This window comes from Rhopilema esculentum, chromosome 7 (genome assembly GCF_057945365.1).
Source record: "Rhopilema esculentum isolate cy_ngs chromosome 7, ASM5794536v1, whole genome shotgun sequence".
Classification (NCBI taxonomy): domain Eukaryota; kingdom Metazoa; phylum Cnidaria; class Scyphozoa; order Rhizostomeae; family Rhizostomatidae; genus Rhopilema; species Rhopilema esculentum.
In genome coordinates, this window is record NC_142821.1 from 1,352,443 (window position 1) to 1,379,388 (window position 26,946).

General features: G+C 38.1%; 2 protein-coding genes across 2 annotated transcripts in view; one reads left to right on the forward strand and one right to left on the reverse strand.

The window, feature by feature from the left end:
• Positions 1–182: 182 nt before the first annotated feature.
• Positions 183–26,946, reverse strand: part of LOC135683565 (citron Rho-interacting kinase) — a 40,931-nt gene continuing 14,167 nt past the window's right edge. The window contains exons 14-43 of the mRNA XM_065198861.2: positions 22,005–22,094; positions 19,392–19,427; positions 17,154–17,255; positions 16,582–16,677; positions 15,644–15,760; positions 15,179–15,297; positions 14,249–14,402; positions 11,698–11,751; positions 11,232–11,321; positions 10,796–10,846; positions 10,614–10,685; positions 10,272–10,388; positions 9,783–9,892; positions 9,329–9,412; positions 8,860–8,995; positions 8,208–8,312; positions 7,695–7,952; positions 6,867–7,038; positions 5,995–6,529; positions 5,599–5,684; positions 5,058–5,323; positions 4,765–4,845; positions 4,165–4,309; positions 3,791–3,933; positions 3,427–3,513; positions 2,960–3,071; positions 2,314–2,445; positions 2,033–2,113; positions 1,716–1,800; positions 183–1,565 (exon numbers count right to left, since the gene is read on the reverse strand). Of these exons, the coding sequence (XP_065054933.1) occupies positions 1,190–1,565; positions 1,716–1,800; positions 2,033–2,113; positions 2,314–2,445; positions 2,960–3,071; positions 3,427–3,513; positions 3,791–3,933; positions 4,165–4,309; positions 4,765–4,845; positions 5,058–5,323; positions 5,599–5,684; positions 5,995–6,529; positions 6,867–7,038; positions 7,695–7,952; positions 8,208–8,312; positions 8,860–8,995; positions 9,329–9,412; positions 9,783–9,892; positions 10,272–10,388; positions 10,614–10,685; positions 10,796–10,846; positions 11,232–11,321; positions 11,698–11,751; positions 14,249–14,402; positions 15,179–15,297; positions 15,644–15,760; positions 16,582–16,677; positions 17,154–17,255; positions 19,392–19,427; positions 22,005–22,094 (4,092 nt within the window). The 3' untranslated portion in view covers positions 183–1,189. The remainder of the gene's footprint in view (positions 1,566–1,715; positions 1,801–2,032; positions 2,114–2,313; positions 2,446–2,959; positions 3,072–3,426; positions 3,514–3,790; positions 3,934–4,164; positions 4,310–4,764; positions 4,846–5,057; positions 5,324–5,598; positions 5,685–5,994; positions 6,530–6,866; positions 7,039–7,694; positions 7,953–8,207; positions 8,313–8,859; positions 8,996–9,328; positions 9,413–9,782; positions 9,893–10,271; positions 10,389–10,613; positions 10,686–10,795; positions 10,847–11,231; positions 11,322–11,697; positions 11,752–14,248; positions 14,403–15,178; positions 15,298–15,643; positions 15,761–16,581; positions 16,678–17,153; positions 17,256–19,391; positions 19,428–22,004; positions 22,095–26,946) is intronic.
• LOC135683376 (uncharacterized) lies at positions 22,121–26,891 on the forward strand. Its single transcript, XM_065198613.1, has one exon. It carries the CDS (start codon positions 23,064–23,066, stop codon positions 26,889–26,891), a length of 3,828 nt encoding a protein of 1,275 aa, XP_065054685.1. The 5' UTR covers positions 22,121–23,063.

Genomic DNA, 26,946 nt, shown 5'->3' on the forward strand with positions numbered 1-26,946 from the left:
ATTAATGAACTTGGTGCTCATCGAAGTTTCTTTAAAAATAAAAAACGTGTAGTCGATGCTGGTGTTTTCTTCATAGTTCTATTGTCAAATTATAAGTTTATCAACCAAGGTAACGCTAATGAAATACCCGAGCGATGAAATTATATCCTTTAGAGCTTGGCAATCATAAAAATACAACAATATAAGACAGAGTAATAATGAATGATTAAGCTGTGAACGTCGGCGCTAAGATACAAAAATATTCGTTAGGACACGACAGGGAAAAACACGGACTTAATAACTGCATACACGTGCTCATTGGTAATTTTTATCTTAACATTAGAAATTCTATGTACGGGGAAACAACCACAACGACGAAAACAACAACAACAACAACAACAATACAATTGCCATCAGTTCAAAGTCCTTTTCTATTCAGACATCTTATTGAATAATTTAAAATTCTACCAACAATAAAATGGGAAAAATTCGATTAATTCCGAAGCTGTCATATTAATTGAAAATAACACTCCTAAAAACGAAAAACCCTAATCAAGTAAAATTTCCTTGGAACAAAGGCACTGGGCACTTAATTCGTCATCATGACTTGTAGCAGTTTAAACTAAGGATCTCTCAAAAGACGCGATTTTTGGCGGGAAGGCGGTCGACTAACAAGGAAAACTGTAGCTCAAGTTAAAATTAGTTTCAAATTAGTAATTTTAATTATACTAAAATCATTTTAAAATTTGAATAATTGCTACATTGCAAGTACGAGCTCAGTCTGATTTTTTGTCGAGACTACTCGAAGATACAAGGGAGCTAAACATTCTACAGTAATCGGCTGAAAAAATTTACTTTACAACAAAATGTCAACACTTTATTTGTACCCTTAGCTTGTGCTGCATCGGGGAAAACCCCGAAACTGCCTGCTTATCGACGTTACGCAAGCATTTGATGGCCAAGATAAATACATAGTTTAGAAATCTATCAAAAGCCAACAACACAAACACGAACTTTCGTTTTAGCTTTTTGATATCAGCTTTAATCTGCTGTATCAAAATGTTATAAAAATGCTAACGACCATTTCCATCGCTCCTAGCTATTACATTTACACCTTGGTTTTATATTTACCATTACATTGGCGTTGGATGACCCAATCCACAATGACGTCACTACAGAAAGCAATCACCAACTCTTCATAAATATCGCCCTAGTCACCTAGCTGCGAGTTCCTTTTCGAGCCTTTAAATGAAAAGGGTATCCTAAATGAGCTCAGTCTGTTATCCCTCTTGTCGCCTCCCTTGGGATCTTTCCTTCTGAACGGAACTGGGGATTCCTTTCCTATTTTACGCGATGTTTCTTCATCTGAGCAAATTGATACATTTGACGTTGATCTTGTTATATCTGGACCAGACGCGCCTTCGCTAAGCAGCTTAGTGTCTGTAAAGCCAGTTACCATATTACCACGGAATGATAAAATGTCTACATTGTAACCCTGTGTGGATGATATTACCAAGGAGGCCACTGGGAAATCATGACCGAGGAATCGCGGGCTTGCTATATCGACGAATTTTCTTGAGAAGGTTCTACAATAAAAAAAACAAGAGTCTAAGCTAGTGACATAGAGGAAACGAAAGCAATGGATACAACGAAACGAGAACGATAGTAGCTTAGAGTGACAACTTTAAAAAAAATGTTGAGTAAATGAGACCATATAAGTAATAAGATGAACTAACCTCACATCTTTACTCATATCTAACGGTATATTGCAGACTTCGAGAGAGCTAAAATGTGCAACGTATAGAAACGGCGCTCGATAATCTATACAAAAGAAAAAATATCATAAAATATTTCAAATAAATACATTTTTTACTCCCAACATCAATCAACTCACAATTACAAAGCGTGACACAGCAATGAAGTATTTACTCTAATAAAATTCGAGGGCAGCACGTCTGGAAGGGTTCTTAGAATTTTAGCCTGGTGTCAACATCAAAAGAATGGGAGATATTTCGGCAGCAGAGCCGGAACAAAGAAAATTGCAGCTTCATACCAAAAGCTAAAGGAAGTCTGTTCCACTTCAAATCGCAAGGTCTTGTCCTTCGACCATCTTCGTCAACAAAAACTCCAAATTCTGCGAACAAAAGAAGTTGATAAACAAGGACTCGAAAACATGGAAAAGAGAAACAAGATGCAAGTTGATGTTGGTCTTCCCTGAAGCGTGCCAACATCAGAACATTTATCAATAATTAACCTGCAAAATGCCACGATCAAATGCATTATCATATATAATATAGCATATAAAAATTTAGAAAAGCCAACAGTTCCCCTTACCGTTGTAACACAACAAAAGCTCTTCTTTACCCATTGAATTTTTCACAGTGAAAATTGCTATGGGGAATGTGTGCACTTGCGTCATTCCAAACACTGCGAAGGCCAATGTTGTATCGCTTGAATCCAAAAAATCTGAAATAAAAATAAAAACACGATTTCTTAATGTGCTAAAATCAACATCTTTCATCAATTTAACAGATGTTGGGAAGGCATACAGAGGAAGCCTACTGGATAATAATCATTGAGGTGGCACTCTTTTTGTTAATTCAATTCTTTTTCGTTTTGTTTTGCTGCCTATCGTTCTTGACTGTCGAAAGTAAACCATCTTGAGGTTTTTTCTTTTTTGCACAGCCATCACTAGATCACAATAGGTTGTTAGATATGTAAAGCTTTAACAATTTTGCCCAGAAATGGTACTTTCGTATTCAATAGATATATCACTGACGTTGAGCGGTAAAATTCTTGGATGAATCATCTGTTAACATTAAAGACTCAAGCAGATGAACGCATCTTAAAAGAGAATTAATCATCAATGATAGGAGTGATTAGGTAATCGATGATTATCATCAAGTATCATTTAAGAAAAGATCTATAGTTATTAGGAATGCTAATCACTAATCACATGGTGTTTAATGATCTAAGGTACCTTGGGGCGAGTTTAACTGCCTGACATCAACACAGTAGAACTTGTCAACGCCGTAAACAACATGAGTCTTTGTGAATTGTATGCAACTGCAGGGTTCAGCAGTTTCAATCTCCTGTTCAAAATAATTTCAAGATCTTGTTGTGAGAATTGCTATTCGGAGATGCTACTTGTAAAAATATTAACAAAACATAAAGATCAAGTTGATAACAATAATGTCCAACAATGGTTTATCAATGGAAAGTTTTTTGCATTAGACCAGCGTTGCAACACAAAGACAGACGTTCAAAAACTGTAGCAATCGCCCAAGATGTGCTTTTGAACACCAATTTGCCTCAACACCGAAGAGAGAATTTCCGGTCACTGTTAAATTGTTCTTAAGTTGTTTTATCAAAATACAAAGCATATTCTTAACTTTAAACCTTAAGCCTAGACTATGGATGGGCAGGGCTGGATAAATTGAGTCTTACCTGCTTGAGAGCAAAAGATCCACTGTTATGACGTAATAACAGAATCTTGTTTGACAAAGCTGCGCAAATGTAATAGGCTCCAGATACCTATAACAGAGACAATACACAGAGCCATTATAAACAAACACAGAAAAAATATAGCTAAACAATAAGAAACTGTGCATGAAGAAATATCACGAAGGTCAAATTCGTCATATAAAACTGCACTCTTTTTGGAATACGCACAATTTATACATACACATAAGTTAGATATCAAAATCTTGACGAATGATTTCGGTTAAATGGAAGCTAAACCATCAACAAATAGAAATTTAAGTGGCAAAACAAGTGCCTTGAACAGGACACACAAGGTGTCACAACTCACTTTTCCGACGGCAAACAGGTGGCAATTTTTAACTTTCTCGATGACCTTTGAGTGAACGGATTGCGGTCTGCTTGAAGAGATCAAATGCCTCCATTTTGTCGATAATTCTTTCACTTCGATTCGACAAAGAAGACGGTCTTTACCTAGTGAAACGAATGAAAGTTTAGTGATATTAAATTCAGGAATAGAAAAAGAAATTGATAAAGAAAAAATTTTCAAAGTCGTAAACAGAGAATGTCCCGAGTTTAGTGTGGAAAAATAAATTTCGGTTCACTTGTTTACTCTGCATTTTCAATAAAGAGTAAGCTTAAAATTGCTGCTGGAAAAACAGAAACCCGACAGTAGAAAACAAATAAGCATTTGAAAGTATGTACCCGTTATCGCGATAATAATACCAAGAGCATCGATATGTGCCATCTGATACACGTTTCCAACGCCTGGTATTCCTATGGGCTTCTTCTTGCCTCCATTCCTGGTAGCAACTCCATACAAGGCGTCTTCTGCCCCAACAAGCATAATCTATGATAAAAAAATCGAAGCATATCGTGTTATTCTTTGCCGGCATGAATGAAAATCATTCACGAAAGGCGTTGGCATAACCAAACAAAGTACAAAGAAGTAAGATTGAAAACCTCTTTCTTGGCCTACATTAATCTTTTATGGGGCTGAAATGACGCGATTCAGTGGCTACTAGCTATAAATACCAATGGACCAAGAATTTACTTCTGACGGTTCGTAAAGAATGCGGGAAAATAACCGACCTGAGCGAGGCTCGAACTCACGACCCACGAGTGTCAGGAGTCACGAGTTCGAGTCTCGCTCGGGTCGGTTGCCTATGACGATTTTACTTCTATCGAGGTCTTTATTATGCAACAGCAGAGAGTTACAAATCATGATGCAAGTGTTTGCTTTTCCTGGCGATCAAAGTTCTTCATTAAGCATCAAGCGTAAAAGCATGGAGAAGGGTTGCTTACGTCTTCGTTGAGAGCCACTGTACAGTTGGCATCGATGAAAGACTTCCCTTCCAAACGCAGAATTAGATTTCCAATGGTACCCTAAATAATAACAAGAAAAAATAGAAATTAATCATCAGATTCAGAGAATGTAGCCCTATTGAGCTAAAAAATTGTAGCTAGAAGGGGCGAAGCTAAAATTCCCTTAATGATTTACGCAAGTTAAGGATGGAGTGATGCAAGGCATATCTTTCTCACCTTAAACTTGGGCCTAAGCCGAACACACCCTTAGACTTAAGGAAGTTTTCACTCACTTTTTCTTCATCTTTATGGGTCTTCTTGATATCATTTGCAACCGATTCAAGAGCAGTGGCCCACTTCTGTTTGTCATCAAACGTTGGCGCTAAAACATACAGTGTTCTGCCCGGCCAACAAGTTGTATACGGCACTAATTCAACAGACATGGCGTAAGGTACGTCAGTGCTTGCAGTTCCGAGAAGTTCGGAAGCAGGAACAGCAGGATTGATGTTTACTTCGCCATCAGTAACGTCAAGGTCCATGACATCAATGGGTCCAGCATCTAAAGACGAAGATATCGTTTGTCGTCAAAATAAAAAGGAAACATTCAACGAAAGGGAAAATTCTTGGGAGCTCTGAGGCGTGGGTCGTGAAGATTGTGTAACGATATGCAAGAAAGGCAAGAGACAATACTGGAACAAAATCAAACACGTGTTTTGTACCTTGCTGTGGGAAAAAAATAAAGCATAATTTAATTGTCTAAAGTTTTGCATGCTTTCTATTTCGGAGATTTAAAAGGACAAAAATATGGAAAATGTATCGTCGATGTATGCTTACCGGTGTTTTCGCTGTCATAGGTCGATAATTTCATGTCTTCAAGGACGATCCACTTGTTATCCCATCCTTGCTTCATGGCTGATCCCCTTTAAAGGAAAGTTTTCGCATTAATCACAGTTCTTTTACCATTTCAAGGCAAGCATAATCTTTAAGTGCAGAGCTGTGAACTTTCGATGCGCGATGAAAAGGCTTAAATTCACAGCGGAAGATTGCAATAAATTTAACAATTTAAAACATCATACAAAGAGACACTGTAGAAATCAACTTTAATTTGATGATTTCACGACGTTAACATAGCGACAAACTAAAACTAAGAAAGCTAGATCGCTATTTTCAAAATAAAAATCTTGCTGGATAAAATCGTTGTTTTGTCATATATCATAAGTCATAACGTACTTTCTGGGAATTTTCAGCCAGCCACTCATCTTAACATCACCATTCGAAGATTCGTAAGCCTCGTCTCGAACTGTAGAGCCTCGATTCCCTTTAATACTGCTGCTGAAATGGGAAATGAATTTGCTAGGAAGGCCACACGTGTTTTGAAGCGAAGGCGCACACTTTGAATGGCAAACCAAGCCACATTCGGAGCATTTTGATACTTGCTTGCCAAAATGGGCACTGTTGAGGCACACGGGGCATTTCAAGGGTTGCATATTCAGAGTTGCTTGCATTCTATGTGGTATGTTATGGTGCATTCTTTCCATTGAGACTTGCGATTTAATTGAGCTATCACTTGACGTGCTGCTGCTTTGCTTTAAGTTCAGTTCTGAAATGCTGCTAGAGGTGGAGATTTTTGACGTCGTCGATACAATACTCTGGCTGCCAGGACTCTTCTGCAGCATTTGCAATACCTCGTTTTCTTTTCGTTGGCCTGTTGGCGTCCCTGGAGCACTGATCGTGGAGGTTCGTGAAAGCGACTTCACCTGAAGCACTGCAGTAAAATATAAAGTGTTACACTCAGACTAGTAGCAAGCAGGGAATAGTTACCAGTATAGGGGAATGACGTAGATGGAACAAACGTACTACATTGATACGGGCAGGTCAGCATTAAGACAGTATCTTTTGGAGGTTTTAAAATCTTTTCAGGTGCAATAGTGAGGATAAATTGGTAATCTATTTCAAGCCACAACATTATCAACATACAAACTGTTTTAAATAACCAAGTGTGTTTGTAATTGTTGAACAGTAATTGCTTTTGGTAAGGTATGCGTTGACAAATTACTTATATAGATCGTGTTGTTTTCTATATGATATCTGAAGATACTCACACTCAGACCGCACTTGCTGCAGCTCTTTCATGGCATTCGTGAGTTGTACATGAAGTTGAATGTTAGTATTCTTCTCCTTTTCAAGAGCTTGCTCGACTTCTCGATACCGCCTTGGCACCTGTTGGCCAGCATCCACCATGGGGGTCTTTCCCGGTTTCATCGCAGGATAAAACTATAAATTAAAGAAGATTAGTAAATGACTTAAGAATTAAGAAGATATATTTACACAAATAAGCTCAAAATAAAACAGAACCAAGCAAACAAATTTAGACCTTTCTTGGATTAACTCCTTTTTAAAATATATATATCCTATGGGAAAGCATAAAAATATCTTATTTAAGTCAGGCTGTATGAATGGTCAAGAATTGTGCTTTCCCCTTGGCAAAAAGGTTGTAAGCTGCTTTCTGCATTATTTTTTATTGAAAAGCTCGAAATTGGAAATAACTGTAATCGATTTTCAACACAAACAGAGAAATTTCAATAAACAAACAAAGAAGTGCAGCCTATCGTACCGCGAATGAGATAAAATTCAATTTAACTTAAGCCCGGATCCACTTTAACTTAAGCCCGAAGACTTTGCCAAATATATCAGAAAAAACAAAAAAGCTCGAAGTAGGCACAGATGAGGATAAAAGACGATGTCAACGATAAAAACATTGTACCACCTGATTGCATTATCGAAAAATTCGGTAATTAGTATAACTCCGGTATAAGTGACAAGACTGAAACAACAATTAAGAAATATTTCCAACCAAGACCCCTTCTTGGCAACTTTTGTGGATAAAATCATATTTTTAGAACATGTTGAGTCAAAAATATTCATATTACCTTGCCCTTTTTGCCTTTCGGAGCGCTTTCAACAACTTTCGCATTGAGGAAGTCAATCAATTTCGTTTGTTGGGCTAGTGTGGACTCTAGTTTAATTTTCTCCTCCGCATGGGCATAGGCGGTTCTTTCGATCTGGTTCTGCAAATTTTCTTTCTCCACAAGAAACTCGTCGAGCTTCTCCTGAGCAGTTTCAAGTTCTTGCGACAGCGCAAAGTTTGATGTCTTCTGGTTTGTCATCAAATCACTTAACCTTGAAGCCTGTTATCATTAAAAGATACAATTTTTACTTATGAAATATGCATAAATATTTTACAACAGTGAGCAAAAGTTCCTCTTTAACTAAGAAGAGAACTCAAGCCTCTCAAGTGTAAAAACAGATAAAAGATCTGTCTAAGAATAATAAATTAAAAATGACTGGAGCAAAAAACACTGCTGTTTATGACAATTATAACCCGTCGACCACTCATACGAATAATACATCAATGTTTTTCGGTAAATTTGGTTATCGTCTACCTCTGACTGAAGTTTTTTGTTTTCTTCCATCTCAGATTCGAGCTTTCTCTCTGCAGTTCTAATGCTCACTGCAGCTAAGGCCTGCTTCTTCTCAGACTCAATGACCTGAAAACAAAATTTAAACATATAATCACGAACACGTCCACATCAGCATAATCACCAGCTTCAGACTTTACCTAATGAGCTCGTTAATTAAATATATAATCCGAAGAGAATAGTGCGCTACAAAACATAACGATGATTCTAAAAGATATTTTGAGAGGACACTTCAAAAAATCTTTGATTCTAAAACACGCAAGCTATTGCAAAAAAGAAAAATGCTTTTTAAGCTTAATTAGTCGCGAATGCAATAAATAGCTGTTGTAAAGTTAGGTCAAAATTTGCAATTATAACATACTTAATGTTAACTAAGAACTGGAGATGGAGAATTACAAAAGGGTATAGTTGGGCATTAGGCATTCGTTTTGCAGAATTTTACACCGGCTCTTATATTTTATAAAGGCAGTTGTTATGAAAAGTTTGCAAGTTATAGTGTGCTGTTGTATCACTGCAATTCTGAAAAGAGATTACTGCTAGGTCAAGCAAAAATTCTAAAATAACAAATCAAACGAAGTCGTAACGAAATATAAGAGAATATCTTCAAGCGTTTTACCATATCATTCAATTCTTTGATTCTTGTTTCTTGTTGCTTTGTTTTGTATTCTAGTTGATCGATCTGCCTGGTGTACTCTCGTTTCACGTCATCAACATTCTCTTCAATATTACTGTACCTGTCCGTCATCTTTTGCCTGAATTTACAAAAAGAGTATCGATAGAACACATAGAATACCAAATAAAATCTTCTAAAGATAATAACGTGACAAGGAACGACTTAAAGAAGCATCGAGGCGAATCTACCATACAGATATGATCATGCAGATTTTCCATAAACAACGATATGTAGAACAGACGAATTAATATAATTTCTTCAAAACTATATCATGGTCTTTACATTATTTGTATTTGTTGCAGCCTACCTTTCGAAAGTAACTTTAGGACACCTGAAAGCTGTGTCTATCAAGCCAAAATACCTAATAAAAAATACCTCATAACTAAGCAGCTAGATGAGAACTTATACACACCTCTCTGATCGTTCTAAGTCCAGTGCCTTGAGAGCGTCTTCTAGCTGCTCTTGGAGTTTCTCTTGACTATCATATAATTGTCGTCTGGAAACGGAAAGGGAGCCAGCGTAAAAAGTTAAGAAAGGCATAACACAAGACCTGATGCTTTAATGAAATAGTTAGTAATACTGAAACATAAATTGCTCGGCTCAATGGGCAGTAATTTCGATTATAGAGTTCTTGAAAAGGTGAAAAAATGGAGTTAATTGAATTTTTAGTCTCGTTTATCTTACAAAAAATACAAAAGAGTTGACAATGATACAGAATGTTTTGATTTAATTTCGCATACCAAAAAAATTAGAAAGACAAACTTGGTGATAATTCTTCTGACAACAAGAAAAACCTGAACTACCCTACACTGATGCATATTATCGAGAAAGGTGAACTGAGCATGAATTATGTATCGTGTAATTACTTGAGAATGTTCCATTGGTCTTCACGATCCAAATACTCATCATTCATAACTTCAAGCTCCTCGACTTGTCCTTCAAACATTGTACAGGTTTGTTTCAACATTGCAATCGTCTACAAGAAGGTAGAAAGCATATTGAACTAAACTATTTAGAAGAAACATACAAACAAACGCAAAAACGATAATAATGAATTCAGGGCTTTCTAAATAGAGACAAAACTTCCAGGCTATTGGAAAGAAGCATTTTTTCGATGTTTGAAGCTTTTATAATGTTTCTAAAGATAAGAAAATAAAAATAAGAAAATACTAGAGAATCCCTTGAGCGAAACTGCATATGAACTTGCACTTAATGGTTTCATGCAATGCAAAAAATAAGAGGAGCCCTCGCACGAGAGTTTTAAAAACAATAGCAAAAAGAAGGAAAGGGGTCATTCGAGCTTTAGTGATGAGGGCTCCCTGACCCCCCAGCTGTATACCCCTGCTGACACTTACCAGATCCTGGCTTTCATACTGCCTCTCCTTTTCTTTAAGCTCCTCTTCAAGCTGTTCTTTCGCCATTTTCAAATCGGTCGCTTGCTTATTAGCGTGACGAAGTTTTACATCGAAGCTCTAATATAAAAAAAAGATTCATCAATAAGGGTTCCACAACTTGAGTAAATAAGTTTAAAGTGTTTTCTTGTCGTTTCCAAAACAGTTCTACATCAAAAAAAATTTCTGGATCATTTCATTGTTTAATTATATCATACAATTACGGGTCAGATAGGAAAAATGAACAATACAGGGTGCCTGCATGAGAATTTCAAAATAAAGGATACAATGAAAAGGACAACACACCTTCTTATCAGTTTTAGAATCATTCAAGGCCTTTGTCAGCTGTTTAACCTTTGCTTCCAGGTCATCCACAGCCTGCGAGAGGGTAAAAGTAAATTAGGCAAATGTCGTGTATGATAAGAGAAAGAAGTAGCAAGGAATGATTGGTAACAAAGTGACATATTTCAACATGTTTGAAATAATACCTTTGATTTGCTGGGGTCCTCTGCAATGTGCCTTTGCCTTTCCACCTCAGTCTGCAAAACAATGCGCTCTTTTGAATTATAAAATAACAGGAACAAATACTACAATCTAAATTGGACAGTACTAGTACAACTCACTTCAATTTGAATATGTATTGCAGGAATGAACAGCAACTACAGCACCATAGCTATATAAAAATACAGGTAGGTTCTGAAATCAGTATTCGGTAAAAAACTTTTAACTGCCAGGTTTTCTTATTTTAAAGAAATTTTGTACGACTGATATGCTGATATGCTGATATAAGTGTGTGAGTTTAGGGCAATTGAAAATCAACACACTTGGCTCTGAGAAGATAACGCCGAAATGATACTCAGTGAAGATTAGAATTTAGAAGATTAGTACGTGATTCTAAACGTGTAATCCCATTCGACATCTTACCTGCAATTGCATTATCTTATCATGCAGACTATCAGCTGACCTCCTTGTGGTCGAAAGCTCCTTCGTAGCCCTTTCTGCCTCGCTATTAGCCTAAATTGGCAAAGAAGAGCAGTAAGAAAAATTAAGAACTAGGGACGGTGGAAGGAGCACCGAAACAGCTTACACACGAACATGTTGATAGCATGAATATGAAAAGAGTACGTCCAGCATTTTTGATGCTAAAATGTGAATCATGGTACGAAGGTAAAAACACGGTCGCAAGAGTGAGTGCAATAAACCTTCTTGTCAAAGAAAATACGAAACAATTCATTCAGTTTTCGAAACAAGTTGAGCACAACTGTAAAATTTGGTGTTTGCCTTACTACTTCAAACTAAAAGAACTTTAATGCTAAAAGTAATTTTTTCAGATATAGAAAGCAGTAAGCACAAACAACTCGCAGAAATAAAAAAACCAGCTTAGGCCTACCCGTTGTAGCTCCTTTTGCAACTTGGACACCTTTGTTTCGAATTGCTCCGTGGTCTAAAACAGAAGGGGTTAAGGTTAACAGTAGTCTGTTCTCTAATGTGATCAATTTTTCACCGGATTAAAGTTCATGTTTGGTTGATGTTGATGAATTAGCAATAAAAGTCAATCATAGATGTCATTGGACGGTTAAAACCTGATTGTTCATATCAGCCAATCGCTGAAGGGACAGACTGCCTTAAAGAGGGAAATCAGCCTTGGGGAAAACAATCAATGCTTGTACAAAAAGGAAGTTTTGTTTTAGTGATTGACAAAAGCCGTCCTTATGAATCCGAGGCGATAAATGCTACTTCTTCAATATTTAGAAGATAATTATAATTAAAAAATATTGAGAACTAAAACCTCTTGAAAACGATTTCATCAATTGTCGGAAATGTTTTTCTAGAAGATTCAGGGCTCATTTTCTTGTGAGTACTAGTATGAAATCAACTTACAGTGACTATATTACAACAACAGCAACATAATAACCCAATGAGAGAGTCAAAAAACGATACTAAGGGGCCCTTTACATGAGACCCGAAATGAACTCATGCCGGCATGAGTTCGTGCCGGTGTCATATGCGTTTCGGTAACCTTATGCATTTCGGTCCGGGTACACAAACGCATGGCAATTTTGGTTATGCAAAAAGGTACCCAAGCACTTAAACAATAGGTAACCAAAACGAATGGTAGAATTAGCATGCATTTCGGTCCGGGTACACAAACGCATGGCAATTTTGGTTATGCAAAAAGGTACCCAAGCACTTAAACAATAGGTAACCAAAACGAATGGTAGAATTAGCATGCATTTCGGTCCGGGTACACAAACGCATGGCAATTTTGGTTATGCAAAAAGGTACCCAAGCACTTAAACAATAGGTAACCAAAACGAATGGTAGAATTTAGCATGCATTTCGGTCCGGGTACACAAACGCATGGCAATTTTGGTTATGCAAAAAGGTACCCAAGCACTTAAACAATAGGTAACCAAAACGAATGGTAGAATTTAGTATGCATTTCGGTCCGGGTACACAAACGCATGGCAATTTTGGTTATGCAAAAACGTACCCAAGAACCAAAACGAACCATTTTCGAATTACACTTTTTAAGGGGGTTTCGTAAATTTGTTCAAATTTAAAGTTTGGCTGTAATTCTGCCTCAGCTTGTTCTAAATTATTTCTTCGAAATGGTTCTACATACAACCAAGGAAAGTTTGGCCTGTTTGACTAAAACGTATATACAAAGCTTGACCTCAAGTTATTTAATTTTTGTAAAAAAAGAGAAGAGGGTACAAAAGCAACTGAGTTTATGGATACGGTTCTTGTGCTTTGGCTCTTATATTCTTTGCATTCCGGTTTGGTCCGTATTGTTCAGAATGTAAGGAGCAATCTAACTAATTTTTAACAAGGCGGTGCTAACTACAAGCGGTGCTCTGATTTCCTTTATATAGGAAACGCATTGTTCGGGAAGCACTGTGTTCCATTTGTAACGCACATTGTGTCCTAACATCACACCATGATAAATCAGCATGATTTGTAACACATTGCGTTTCACAATGTTACACTTTTGCATAGGGTACCAAAACGCATATTACACCGGCATGAAAATTCGGTGAAATTTGCTCGCCGTTACATGAAACCCGACATGAAACTGTCGAATTCTTTCGCATGATATTCACGTGACTTCGTGCTTCTCAAAAAAGAGCGGGAAAGTTTGAGAGTAAATTTTTAAAATGGCGGCAGAGGATCCAAGGAAACTTCTTTTGATCACAGTCCTAAATTATCTAGTTTTTACAACTGGTTGCATTGCGCTGCAATGCCAAATGCTTCTAGCTATACAGGTATTCTTGCAACAGCAAGAAATTAAGGAAAAGTTAAGAGCTGCGGTTGAAGATAAAAATCGCGCCCTTTGCCGTTACAGAGCCATAAGAAATAGATTTTTGAGGAAAAAAAGACGACAATGGAAAAAGCCTGGTCGCACAAGTGCATGGTGGTTAAATGTTTGGGATGGAATTTTAAGCGATGGAGAATGGCATGTTAACTTTAGAATGTCAAGGGTATTTTTTTCAGACTTGTTGTCAGAATTTAGGCCATACATTTCACCAAATCCAAATGCTGCATTTGTGCAACGGAGGCGATTTTATCACTGATTCCCCCCGATATGAAAAACTGATCTGTTTACACGACACTTTCGTGCCGGCATGAAACTTCATGCCGGCACGAAAAAGCGACATGAGATTTTCGTGCCGGCATGAAAACTCATGCCGGCATGAGTTTCATTTCGGTCAACGCCATGTAATCACAACAGTAGCTCAGACCAGCACCCGACATGAAACTCGTGCCGGCATGAAAACTCGTGCCGGCATGAGTTTCGTTTCGGGTCTCATGTAAAGGGCCCCTAAGGCATTGCTGATTCGAAAGCTGACAGTTTCGAAGCATACAATATCTCCAACTTTTCTTCAAATTTATATTCGTTGAGTACAATTATGTTTTGTTTTAGTTATAGCATCAAATACCTCGTGTAAATGCCTTTCTCCATCTTCAAGCCGTTTTCTAAGAGATGAATTGCTTTGTTGCTCAGTTTTAAGGTCCGATTGCAGGAGATTGATCCTGTGCTCTAGGCTTGTCTTCTCTTGCTGCAACACGTCAATCTTTTGCTGATTCAAGTGTCTGGTCGAAAGATAAAGCATATTGAATCAGATCAAGACAAACAAAATATCTTAAGGCTGGGAAATTCTAATTAAATGTTTAATTTGGACATGTTACAGTCGTGTGTAGGGAAATTCTACAATTCGTTACATTTTGAATAATTTGGAAAGAATTAGGGCTATTATTGTACACAGAATAAAGACAACTCGAGTTCGCAACTTAAGAATTCGACGCAACTCGAGAATTTAAGGATTCGATCTATCTTTAATTCTTACAATTTATTCTCACAATGACGCAAAGAGTGAACAACATCAGTTCATGGGAAAGTTTGAAAGGTTAAAAAACACAGCCTCACTAAGCATTTTTTAACGAATAATTTGGGATAACAGGGTGCTGATAATTTTTCGCCTATAAAAACATTCATAGCCATCATAAACAGCCAAAACAAGGCACCTAAAATAAAAGTGACGTAATTCCTGTTGGCTTCCACTTGTAGGATTTCGCACATGGTAACACAACATCGATAAAAATTCTGAGTACGTTTTGGGAGGAGAATCCAGTAAGATATGGTATAGGCATAATCTAGATAATGTCGTTGTATCCCTACTCAGGGCAGAAAAGTGGATCTCTGACAAAATCTTTTAACGTGACAAACCAAAACCACATCTCTTTGTCTATTAGAACCATTGAAATATTTGGAAAAGTTGCTAACTTTATAGCCTTGGATCAGCAGCAGTTAAACTAATGGCCACTGAAAAAGATTTGAAGAAGAGGCATGCACTACAGGTAAAACTTACACATCGCCTTCGAGCTTCTTTTCCCGCTCTTTGATCTGCACGTCAATGCTTCTGTCCACCATTATACTCTTCATCTGCTCTTCTAACTTTCTGCAGGTGTCTTTCAGCGACCTTATCGTCTAATTATACAATGGAAAGATTGCGTTAAATAACATGGGGTGCTTAGCTGCCCAACGGAACGGTCACGGAAGAACCAACACTACAAAATCTAACGCAAAACATCCTATTTTTGTTTCTTTTCTTTTGACAATGTAAGCTAAAAATCAATATCTCCATTCTTAACAAACTAAAGCGGAAACATTCAAATAGAACTTTACGATCATTAACAGAAGACTGTTTTCTTTTAGAACTGACAACATATGTCTTCTAATCTAGAATTTATCGCGTAGATTTATTTGATAATACTGGCAAAACATCTTCTAAAAACACCAAAAATCTGAGATATGCAAATCAACAAAAATTCACCTCTTCTTTGTTTCCTGAGATCTGCTCTTTCTCTTCAAATTCCTCTTGAAGCTTCTTGTGTTGCAACTGCAATTTCTTCTGATCTTTTCTCGTGTCCTCCAGAGCCCCTTCTAGCTCCTTGAAAAGATTCAAAATCAAAATATAAAATAAAACGTCTCGCATCTAAACGTCTAAGTTTTCCACTGATGACAACGCAATAAAAGGCTGAGAACTCTCCACAAACCACCGGAATACGCGTAAGTACTCGGCTTAAGAGGGATTAATGATCCCTTATTGCTTATATAAATGGAAGGTTATCTAAAGGGGGCATTAGGGCTTAACCCCATCCCAGTAATAACGGTGAGCATAGTTTGTTACTTAACAGTAAACCATGAGTACACAAAGAGACGGTGACAAAAACACGACGTTTGAGTAGCAAGCAATTGACTGATCAAGCGGCTAAAGGTTACGTCATTTATACATATAAACAATTGTGAACGGACCATGGCTAGCTTTACAACAAAATTTCAACATGCAATTTCTACAAGAATTATCTCAAAAAAGGGTCTTGAATGGACCAGCTGCCCCCCCCCCCCCCCCCCCCCCATTTTACCCCAATTGGCTTGAATGAACTGTACAAGGAAACGATACATTTGCGAGCCAATCTAGTAAAGATAAAAGAAAGACGATTCCTATCGCAGTTTGAGGGTGTGCATTTAAATATGAGAGAATCGCATATCATGTTTGGCAGAAAAATCACAATTGCCGATCAGAATTTATGTATCTGCATCTGCATGGATCAACGTTATTCTTCTGGGCAGCGTGCTCAGCAATTTAAACAAAGATCATACACCAGAACAGGAACAGGCGAAAGCTTTAAGAAAGATTTCTTTAGAAGAAAAGGCAAGTTTCTATCGTAAAGAGAAAAACACACATGCAACTCTTTGAAGAAAACTAACCTCAATCCTTTTCCCAAGTTCTTTCTTCATTTCGTCTCGAGCTTCGATAAGTTTCCTATATTTAATTTCCGATTCTTCGATTTGGATCCTCACGTCCTAAGGAAATAAACATATTTTGTTCGTTCAAACTCAGGAAACAACAACCTTATCTTAAGTCGAATTCTTTGGTTAATACTGCAATAAAGAAGGATGTCGGTTGCAATATTTACACAAAAATCAATAATATGCTTCATGACATGTTGAAAAACCTCAAACGATGCATTAATCGGTGCCTCAGCATTAAAAATCAGCATCTTCAAGGAAACGACTTAAGAAAATGGGCAGTAACTCGTAGGAGGGGGAACAAAAGAGAAGTTGCTCCTTATAATCATTCTCAGACAATGATAGTCGGGGGTGGACAATTAATTAACCGAGTTCAGTTCCTCAATTGCCGCATCAGTTAGCCGAAAACGAAACTCAAAATCAAAAGTCTTCACAGAGAACACAGATCTTCTCGTAATTTTGGGGCGCCATGGAAGTGGAGAAAATATCAGTGATGGATTCGATTATGAAGCAAAGAAAGAACGCCAAACCTGATTCTCTTGCTCAAGTAGGCTCAGCTTTTCAGATTTGAGTCTTAACTCTTTCTTCAGACTTTCTTCTGTAGTGCTCGCTTCCTGTTTTTTAGCTTCCTCCTATTGATAAGAGAGCAAAGGCTAAGTCGGCATACAACGTAAAACATCAATTATAGTAGTAACATAAAATATTTTTGGGTAAAAAATGGCATTTAACTTCATGAAACAATACTCATTATTATCAATCTCCCTCGGGGGTACTCCCAGTTTGACCTAACAGAAGAACGGGTGGTCCGGTCGGCTTGAAGGACTTATCAAATGGCTCAGTTTAGCGAAATGGTGTTGTGTAAGTAGTTCTTACCCATTAGGAGGGGTACTTCTCATTGATTCTTTGCATAGTCAATTGTTGCAAAGTTCATTTGTGTAGAAAGACATTATATTTTTTTTCTTAAATAGGAAAATATTGCCACGGAAAATTTTACAGAATGATAAAAAACCTTGCACGTTTTAATTAATAGTTTATAGCGATTTTTAGTACCGCCAGCATTCAAATAAAATAAGGCGTTAACAATAGGCGTTAACTGTGGTCAGATTTTGTATTTGCTAGAACATGGAATTGAGATTTTTCACTCAAAATCTGCTTTTGCTTGCAATGTAGCTTTTAGAGGCTGTACAGAGGGTTTCAGTTAAGTCGCGTTCTCTCCTCAAAAACGCATGTCTTTCCTGTATTCCATCTTGGTTAAAGCTTGATTCCAGCAATGTAATTAGCAACGATGTTTGCAGGTTTAAGGTTCGCAAAGCACGCGAGAAGGAATACAAACAATTTTTGCTCTCTCTGCCCTAATTTTCCGTGTACGTGAATAAGGAATTTGACGATTTTTTACTACCCAGGGCCCTTGCCACGAATTTTAAAGTGGGGGGATGGGGGCCAAGGCTAAAAATGTAGGGGGCCAAGGCCAAAAGAAGAAGGGGGTCAAGGCATTTGTTGCAGTTTTAAAACTACTTGCTTCGTAAAAAAGTGGGGGGCCATGGCCACCCTGGCCCAAAGGCGCGGGCCCTGCTCCAGTCTAGGAATAGGTGCATTCACAGATATATTGCAATCGGTTCCACGAAAGCATACAACATTAGAAGAAGTGGCACTCCTAGAGTCAAGCAGTTAAAAGAAGGGCTGTTAGTAGCTGGTCGCCTTGTTCGTCCATTTCAAAAGCATAATTTGTTGCTTTTGATTAATTGCATAATTGCATAAGTATAATTGAACTTTTCTAAACTGAACGTCAAATGGGAAAGTTCACGAGATTATTTTCTTTCCATGTCAAAACTTCTGTATCAACTGGGAAACGAGCCGTTTTAGTAATCACTTTTTGACACGCCTGTTCGACAATTTTTTTCAAAAGACGTAAAAATCACGCTTGTTTAATAGCTGAGAAGGCTCCAAGCATCCTTACCCAAAAAGATATCAAATTATTAAAATGCCAGGGGGTTTACTGACTGAATTAGCGAATCCCCGGTCGCCTGGGGCCAGGAAACATCCAGTGAATAATGTTGCCTACCGTATTTTCTAAAATAGAAGCCGCCCCCGAATAGAAGCCGCATTAACTCATCACCACTTTAAGTTTTAAAACGGAATGTCTTTATATTAGTTGAGGGGTATTACAAATTAAAAATTAATTTAAAAAACCTCAAAAAGAAGCCACGCTTTTTGAAAAACTATACAGAAGTTGACTGGCATTAAAATGCCAAGTTTACAGACGCTCTCCTTTTCGAAAAAAATGCGGCATCCAGGTGTCCGCCCGATCTCATGCAGCAAGATGTAGTATTTTCACACCGAGCGGAAGTGCAAAACAACCAAAAAGACTCTGAGGATATTAGCGCCTTCCAGTGCCTGCTGCTATCTCTACACACACAAAATACACTGCAGGCTTGCTGTGTGGGCCAATGAACAGGCAGAGCTCGCGACAACTTTGGTGCTAATATCATAATACATTGTATTCAACCCTAACCGATATTGTCGTATTCAGACAATATCATAGAATGATGTACGCACGTGGGGTGAGTATACTAGTTTACAGAATCCCTAAATCTCTTATCGGACTGTGATCGTATGTTGGAGATACAAATCGACAATATCGAATAATTTGCTAAACAGATATAATACAGTATCTGCAAAACATAAGAAGAGATAAGAACAAAAACCAATTATCAATTAATAGCATAATAAAGTAGAAGTGACGATAATAAGAAGAAAAACAAACCAACCTTTACTTCATTTTCTTTCATCTGATTGACAAAGGCCTGTTGATGAACATGATTGAAAGAAAGTAAGCCAGTTGTTTTTGCAGTTTTAATTACTCTTAATTTCAAAGCCTCCATAAACGAAGGTACTTTCCCTGAGTACGCCATACCAAAAAGGCAAACAAAGTAGCACGCATGCAAACTGACTGTACATGACAAACTCTGATCTCAACTGCCTACAGAGCATTCGCTCTTCAGCGAGAAAAGCATAAATTTTGAATGACAACAAATGTGAAGAAGACAGCAAATATAGTCTGGTATCCCATGGCTACACTCTTTACTCTAAATGCACCCCATGATGTATTAGGAGAGCTGATGATTGATGCACGTCTTAAAAGCTTTGAGATTTAGACCCTTCTATTTACAAGCATCGATGTCAAGGAGAAAATGGCTCAGCCACTGGAAGAGGAATAATTCTCTATCCTTCTCTGAATATCCCGACACACAGCACACTTCTTTCTTCTGGCAAGAGTATAAAATTGTTATCATTAGGTTTTCAAGGCCCAAAATTTGAAATTCAACACACAATCCATATAGATAGCTCAAAACACCACGCACTTCAAAAAACTCGTTAAAACTTGGTTCCTGGAAAATAAGTGCCCGTGCTTCGTAGATAGTAAATGATCCCTTTATGCACTCCTTTAAACTGGCTTAGGTTTGTCTCGGGAGGTTAGTCTCGGGGCTGTAGTGCAATTAAAATAACATGGGGGCTCTTGTGCGAAATGTTGCAAAAACAATAGCAAAGCTAGAAATTGGCTACTTTTCGGTATTGACAAGTGGGCTCAGCCCTGAGCCACCCCGGCACTACACTTGGTCTTGAGCCACCTGGTTAATCGTAATTGTTTTACAAGTAGATTTTTTACCATAAAAAAATTATAAAACACAGTCTCGAGTTTATTAAAGTGAACTCCCGCTTCATATCTTCACTGCGAAACAGCACGATGTATCGTTGCGTGCACATAACCTTGTTGAGGATTTAAAGGTCTCAAAACGAATAGAAGGGTCGACGTATCATTGGGATGGAGGATAATCTAGAACATATCCACAGACATTTCATTTTACAGTTAAGAAGATATGCATGTTGCTTTGACGTATCGCATTTACAGGATTACGATATCAATTACGGCATAAACAGAATTGAAGTTCGTGTACCTCTCTTCTTCAAATTATTCAACTTTTGGCAACACTCTTATATACAAAATTCGTTTCTTTGGTTTGGTATATGGGCTTCAAATGAATAAGACACGGAAAAAATCAGAGATTCTCAGAAAACGTCATTTGAGTTTAGGAATGATTTCGCTATCTTTTATAAGTTTTCGTCAAGTGTATGAACGATTTTAGAAGAACACTGTGTCAAGTATTGTGGATGATGGCAAAACTGTTAAAATATTTCATAAAAATCAACAATAAACACATGCCCATTCAACATTCAATTTCGGGCAGAAAAGTTAAAGAAAAGCTGGAAATGCAACTGATATTTTAAACTCTACAAAATATCTTTCTATAAGGCAAATAATGCTACAGATGGACTTTGCCCAAAATATTATATATCAAAAAATTGAATATCTTTATTTTAATAAATATAAACGAGACCAGAAAGCATACCAGAAATATGTCAACAGAAATATCACCGGCAACTGTCCGTTTATGCCAAGTGTGCCTGGGCATCATGGATGAGCCAAAAAACGGCCCTCTTTGGACCTTTGCAAGTCTAACACTAGTTTAAAAGAGTGTCGCTGGATTGTTAAGAAATCGATGAACCCTGCCCAGAAAGCATCATAAAAAGGGTCGCAAACATCAAAATAGATAATTATTGTTATTTGTGTGTGTGTTTATACAAACGGCTTGACGTGCTGGGACACTAGAGATTGGCACTCGTGAAAAGCTTTTCATTAGGGCAAAAACATTCTGCTCAATACCCATGCCGAACTTCGAATGTTGTTCATTATTTTATGTCATTCATTAAATTGCATGATGAAGACCACTAGAATATGTGCAACATAGAAATTTAGGCTCATGTTCAACATTGACGCATTTTGGAGAAATTGCAAACTGTTAAGATGTTGATGCAGACCCGTTGCTTGAAAAACAGACGCACACTTATGAGCGGTGGGTGCTACAGAGGATGACGTCAAAACTGTTAGAAATCCAGTGTTATAAATGAGAATACAAAGACCTGCGAACCTCTGTAAGTAAACAGTTGATAAACAATCACTTTAGATTGGTAAGCAACTTCCATGCCTGGTACTGTAACCCATAAACAATATAAATATGTTTTAAATTTGTTCTCACACCAGGCACAACAACAAAGCGAGACTGAAAATACCACTTTACCTCTGGATTCCTTTCAGTCACATTAAAGTTTGTAGCAAATATTTGTTTGGCTCATAGGGAGTAAAAGGCCCTTACCATTTCCCAGGTGTATTCAAAAACCTGACTTTAGCTGCTTAATAAAAAGCATGTATATACAATCATTGCGCGTGTCGCTTAGGGTTGATAAGGATATGGCAACTGACGAGCTTATAAACAATATCAAAGGAAATAACCAGTTGTCAGCTAATAACAAAAGATACGAACCGTCAATTCTTCAAAGTCTCGATGCAAATCTTCTTTTTCGCGCTCGACGCTATGCCAGCGATCTGTAGCTTCTTGACAAGCAGCAAGTGCCTACGATAAAAAGAAAGATGATTACAGGTACTGCTAATGTTAAGGGAACCTACTTTCAGTGTAGTATGATATAAAAGAAATTCGTTACAATCTCATAAACTTCTGCATAGGAGCATATAAGGAAAAGAAGAATATTTTCATTATCATGCAGATATATTATTATATGGCAAAAAATTCAATTGAAGGAAGACCTTGACTGAGGTACAATATGGGGGCTTAAATTTTTGGGGTAGAGTTGAAAATATAGACATGTATTGCGCACAAATGTATAGTTAGACGAAAACCGAATACACATATTTAGAACCACAAACATTACAACTAGTAATGCAGATTACACGCTATAAATATATACAAGGTTACCAAAAGAAGGAAAATAAATAACAGACTTATTCGAGGTTATTTGGGATGTTGAAAAGGCAGTCTCAAAAAAGATGCAAGCTAAACTCTAGTTGATGGATGAGGTAACCTGACGCCTAAACTAGTGACAGGCTTTGGCTATGGTCCACATGGCATTAAGAATCAATTTCCAGGGCACGTAAATGATAAACAAAGCTAAAGTTACAATTCTTATTTAATACGAGGAACATTAAAAGCGCATTAAAAGGTAGCTAAGAATAACAAAGGATAATTTGTCAGAAAATTTCATGAAGCCTAGGGAAAATGCAACCAGTACTGACGTCATACTGAATGGAGAAACGTACATCAAGCATTCTGCAATTTGAGCGACAGATTGCCATTCAAATGACGTCAAATACGTTCGACAGCATGGCATCGAAGAACCAAAAACAACACGCCACTACGTAGATGTGAAGCCGCTAAATGAGATGGCATCGGCGCTTGGAATCGATTTATCGAAACAGAAATCTGATCCAAAGTTCTGGGTCAGATAGTAGTGCCACGATGATGGCACTTTAGTTGGTTAGAAAGCAGACATCTAAACTGCGGACGTAGCTGGAAAAGCTATTGAAGATGAGTTCCCACTCATCTCTTAAGAATGCATCGCCAAGGCCCCCAAAGACACCTAGCAACGCAAGCCAAGGGAGTCCAAGAAAAAAGACGGCAGAAAAGGTGCGAAGGGTGAGCTTCAAAGGCGTCGATAAACGGTCTAGTAGCACCATGAGGCTGACCGCAAAACGAAGTTCCATTCTCAAAAACAACCAAGCACCGAAACAAGAAGAAATGCTTCGCAAAATTCTTCGGAGTAATGACGATCAACGAAATACGGACTCGGATTCAAGCAGCAAATCAGGAAACAGCTGTGAATCTGCTTCTAGCGAAGAAAGGCAAAGGACACGGAAAGGGCGAAAACGCGGGGAAAGTGCGGGAAAAAATCAAAGCAAGGCAGCCATTGATGATATACCAATTTATCACACAAATCTTCCCGCGTATGTCATCGCAGTGGCAAACAGAATGAAAGAAGCAGCAATAAAGCGAAGGCAGGATCAGACCAAAGATGAACTGAATACTGTTATGCATCGAATAAAAATGGCATTGCATCATAGTGGAAATGATTTCACTGAGACAACAGATCAAAAGGATGTTACGTCACAAGAAATAATCGTGTATGGGATGCCGGATTTGGATATTGAGCGAGAACGGGAGAAAAGAGATTCGCGGCAGAGGGTTATCGAAGTGTTTAAGTCATCAATGAAAAGATCTAAAAGCAAGGTTAATATCATACAAGATTTACACGACTGGTTTCTACAGGTTAAACAATCCGATGAAGTCGACGATAACGAAATGGAGAAGCAAAAGGAGAGACATGACGAAGTCGGTTCGATCCACAAAGCGATAATGTCGTCCATGAACCGAGTGAAAACTTCCTCAAAGAAGCTGAAGAAGATAGCCAAACAAATTATGGCTGCAAAATTACTGGTTTCAGCTCGAAAAGAGGAAACAGGGGGGAATAATCCGGAAGGGGAGACTAAAGGGAGCGCCAAAGCAGGGAATGAAAGAAAGATGTTGACCGCGCAAGAATTAGGGGATAGGAAGAATTGGCCAATAGCAATCAAGAAGGTAGCTCTGGAACTGGACGACTTCCTGCGAATGACACATCAAGAACAAGGCCGAAAACATTTGCAAAGCATTACAAAACAAGTTAAAATATTTGGCGCTGTGATGGAGAATAAACTGCGAGAAATCAATGACACAGAAAAGAGGCTACAAGAGAAAACAATCGAGCTTCAAAAGGCTTTAAATGAAGGAGAGAGAATGCAAGAGACGATTAAGACTAATATAGAAAGCATTAATGCACACGAAGAGAAAAATGGCTTATTGAAGCAGAGAATTGAAGAATTGGAAGGAAAAATGGATGCTGATAGAAATGCAAAGAAGCCAAGAACGAGAGAGAGAAGGCGGTCGGTACTTTTGCCAACAGGCGAAGGGCTAGCCAAGCCAAACAGTATTGCAGAAGAGAAAAAACAAAATGTGGAAAAGCGACTGCCAAATGAACTTATCACAGAGCAAATAAAGTCACGTTTAGGTGCATTTGATGATGTTGTTGTTGCTGAAGAAGACAACCAAGATATCCCACAGAGAAATGAGAAGCAGGATGCTGCGCGGAGACATACATTAGCCGCAGGGCAGCTCACGATGCTAAAAGACTTCTCTAAAGCGAAAAAGATGGTACAGGAAGAAAAAATAGCTGAGGAAATTTCGGAGGAGGTTGCTAGTTCAGTAACAAACAACCAGGAAGGAAAGATTGAAGAATACAAAATTGTGATAAAAACCCTGGAAAAAACAATAGATTCGTTGAGAAAAGAGCTGGCTAATTCAAGAAAGGACATCGAACGTCAAGCACTGAAAATAATTGAACTTGAGACTGAACTGACAGGAAAAGAAGCACTGGAACAGTGTATAGAACAAGTGGAGTTGGAGAAGAGAGAATTAGAAAAGCAACTTCAGACATCGCTCACCGCGTATGAGAGAGAACTGGAAGTCAGTCAAAACAAAGCTGACAATCTCACAGACTCCGTTGAAGAACTGCGGAATAGCATGAGAATTAAAGAAGATCAAATTGGTCATCTTCAACGCTGCCTAGACACAATGACAGCGGATATGCAAACGTTATTGGATGAGAAAATCACTCTTGAGCAGCGACAAGTGAACCAGGTTGTCAAGATTGAGTTAGGTGACAGCGTATCAAAACAGCAGCTGCTTGTCAAGTTGAAAAAACAATACGAAGGTGAACTGCAACGGTTGAGAGACTTCTTAGCCAAAGAGCATCAAAGATACTTAGCAGAAATACGTCGAAATGAAACACAACATCGGAACGATATACTCACTATACACAAAGGAAGTATGCAACTGCTAAAGACAGTGAATCGATTCAAAGACTCCTTGGCAATGATCCTCGAACGGGAGTCTCTAAACGAGGCAGCATTTGAACTACGGCAGCTAGAGCCACTGCCAATAGAGCCTGGATTTTCCAGCAGCACGGAGACAAAGCAAATGCTATCAATGATGGCATACCAAGCAACTGAACTATTGGTGTCTCTAGAAAATAGACTATCAAAAGCTCTTCTCAGCAGGAGGCTTGAGGTAAAGGAGGCTACAACAGCAAAAGGATTCGTTGTCCGAGACTTGGAAAACCAAAGCGAAAAGTTGCGTAAAGCAAGAGAAACTCTGGCTGTCCAAACGGAGAAAATGAAAACATTGGAAGATGTGAACAGAAACTTTGTAAATGATTATCAAGAACTTAGCGGAAAATACAAGGCCTTGCAGAAGGAGCTTTCGCCTTACCAGCAGCTGATCGAGAATCACATGCTACTCAAGAAGGAAATCGAGAGAGTGCAGACAGAGAATCGCGAGGCGGTTCGAAGGAGTACGTATCAGCTGACAGAGATCGAAAGAGACAGAGCACAGCTCAAGCGGGTGGTGCAGAGTCAACAGGAATTCATTTCCAAGTTATCTACTAAACAAACGCCGAACCAGCAACGAAATAATAACAAAAGAGAGCAAAGATATTCACAAAGAACTGCATCGATGTTTTATATTGCAAAAACAGAGCAGGAAAGAAACCTTGAGCGTCTGGATAAAGCATTTGCAAGCGACCAGATAACATCAGAAACACACGAAAAGGCTGCGACGCTTATCAAGAAAACTATGGATCTTCCACGTTTACGGTTTGTGCATCTAGTACGTAGATACGTTGCATATGATAGAATGCAAAAAGTTAAGCAAGCAATGAAGATGTCGTTGATCAAATATAAAAATAATATTAGACTTAGTGGTTATATTAAAGATATGGAGTCAAGAATAGAGGAGAAGGCAAGAAAATGGGAGGAAAGGAAGGCAGAGCTTGTTCAGTACAGAGCAACGCTGCTTTTGCAGATGATGGACACATTTTCGTCAGTGCAAAAAGAGACTGGCCTCTTGCTGGTAGAGCCTCTTTGTAAAACTACAACAAAACCTGCAGCGGTTCATGGCAAAGAAGGAAGGAGGCTTGTGCTCCGACACGAAAAACAGACATTGATGCCATTAGCAGAAAGTATTGTCGGCAAGTCTATAAAGCCAGTTATTGAAGAGAGATGCACGATGTGGCAGCAATCGGACATTGATACAGAAAATGAGACGATTCTGATGCCTCGAATAGTTGATTTAGATATTAACAGATGGAAGTACTCCGCAAAATCAATGTTGGTTGGTGATATCAACGAAATACAAAAGTTTGAAATTTCAAAAGCAAAAATGGAGAAAATAAAGAAAACGTATGCGGCAAAACTCAGACTCCCACCGATCGCATCAATATACCCCGAGAAACCACAAAAACAAGACTGGCTTGTTGAAGACGACTGAAACAATACATTTATTAAAAATTGTAGCTAAAAACAGGGACCCTTTTATTATCGTA

Excerpts from the sequence above, each read along its gene's own strand:
- LOC135683376 (XM_065198613.1), top strand. The coding sequence starts at position 23,064 with ATGAGTTCCCACTCATCTCTTAAGAATGCATCGCCAAGGCCCCCAAAG.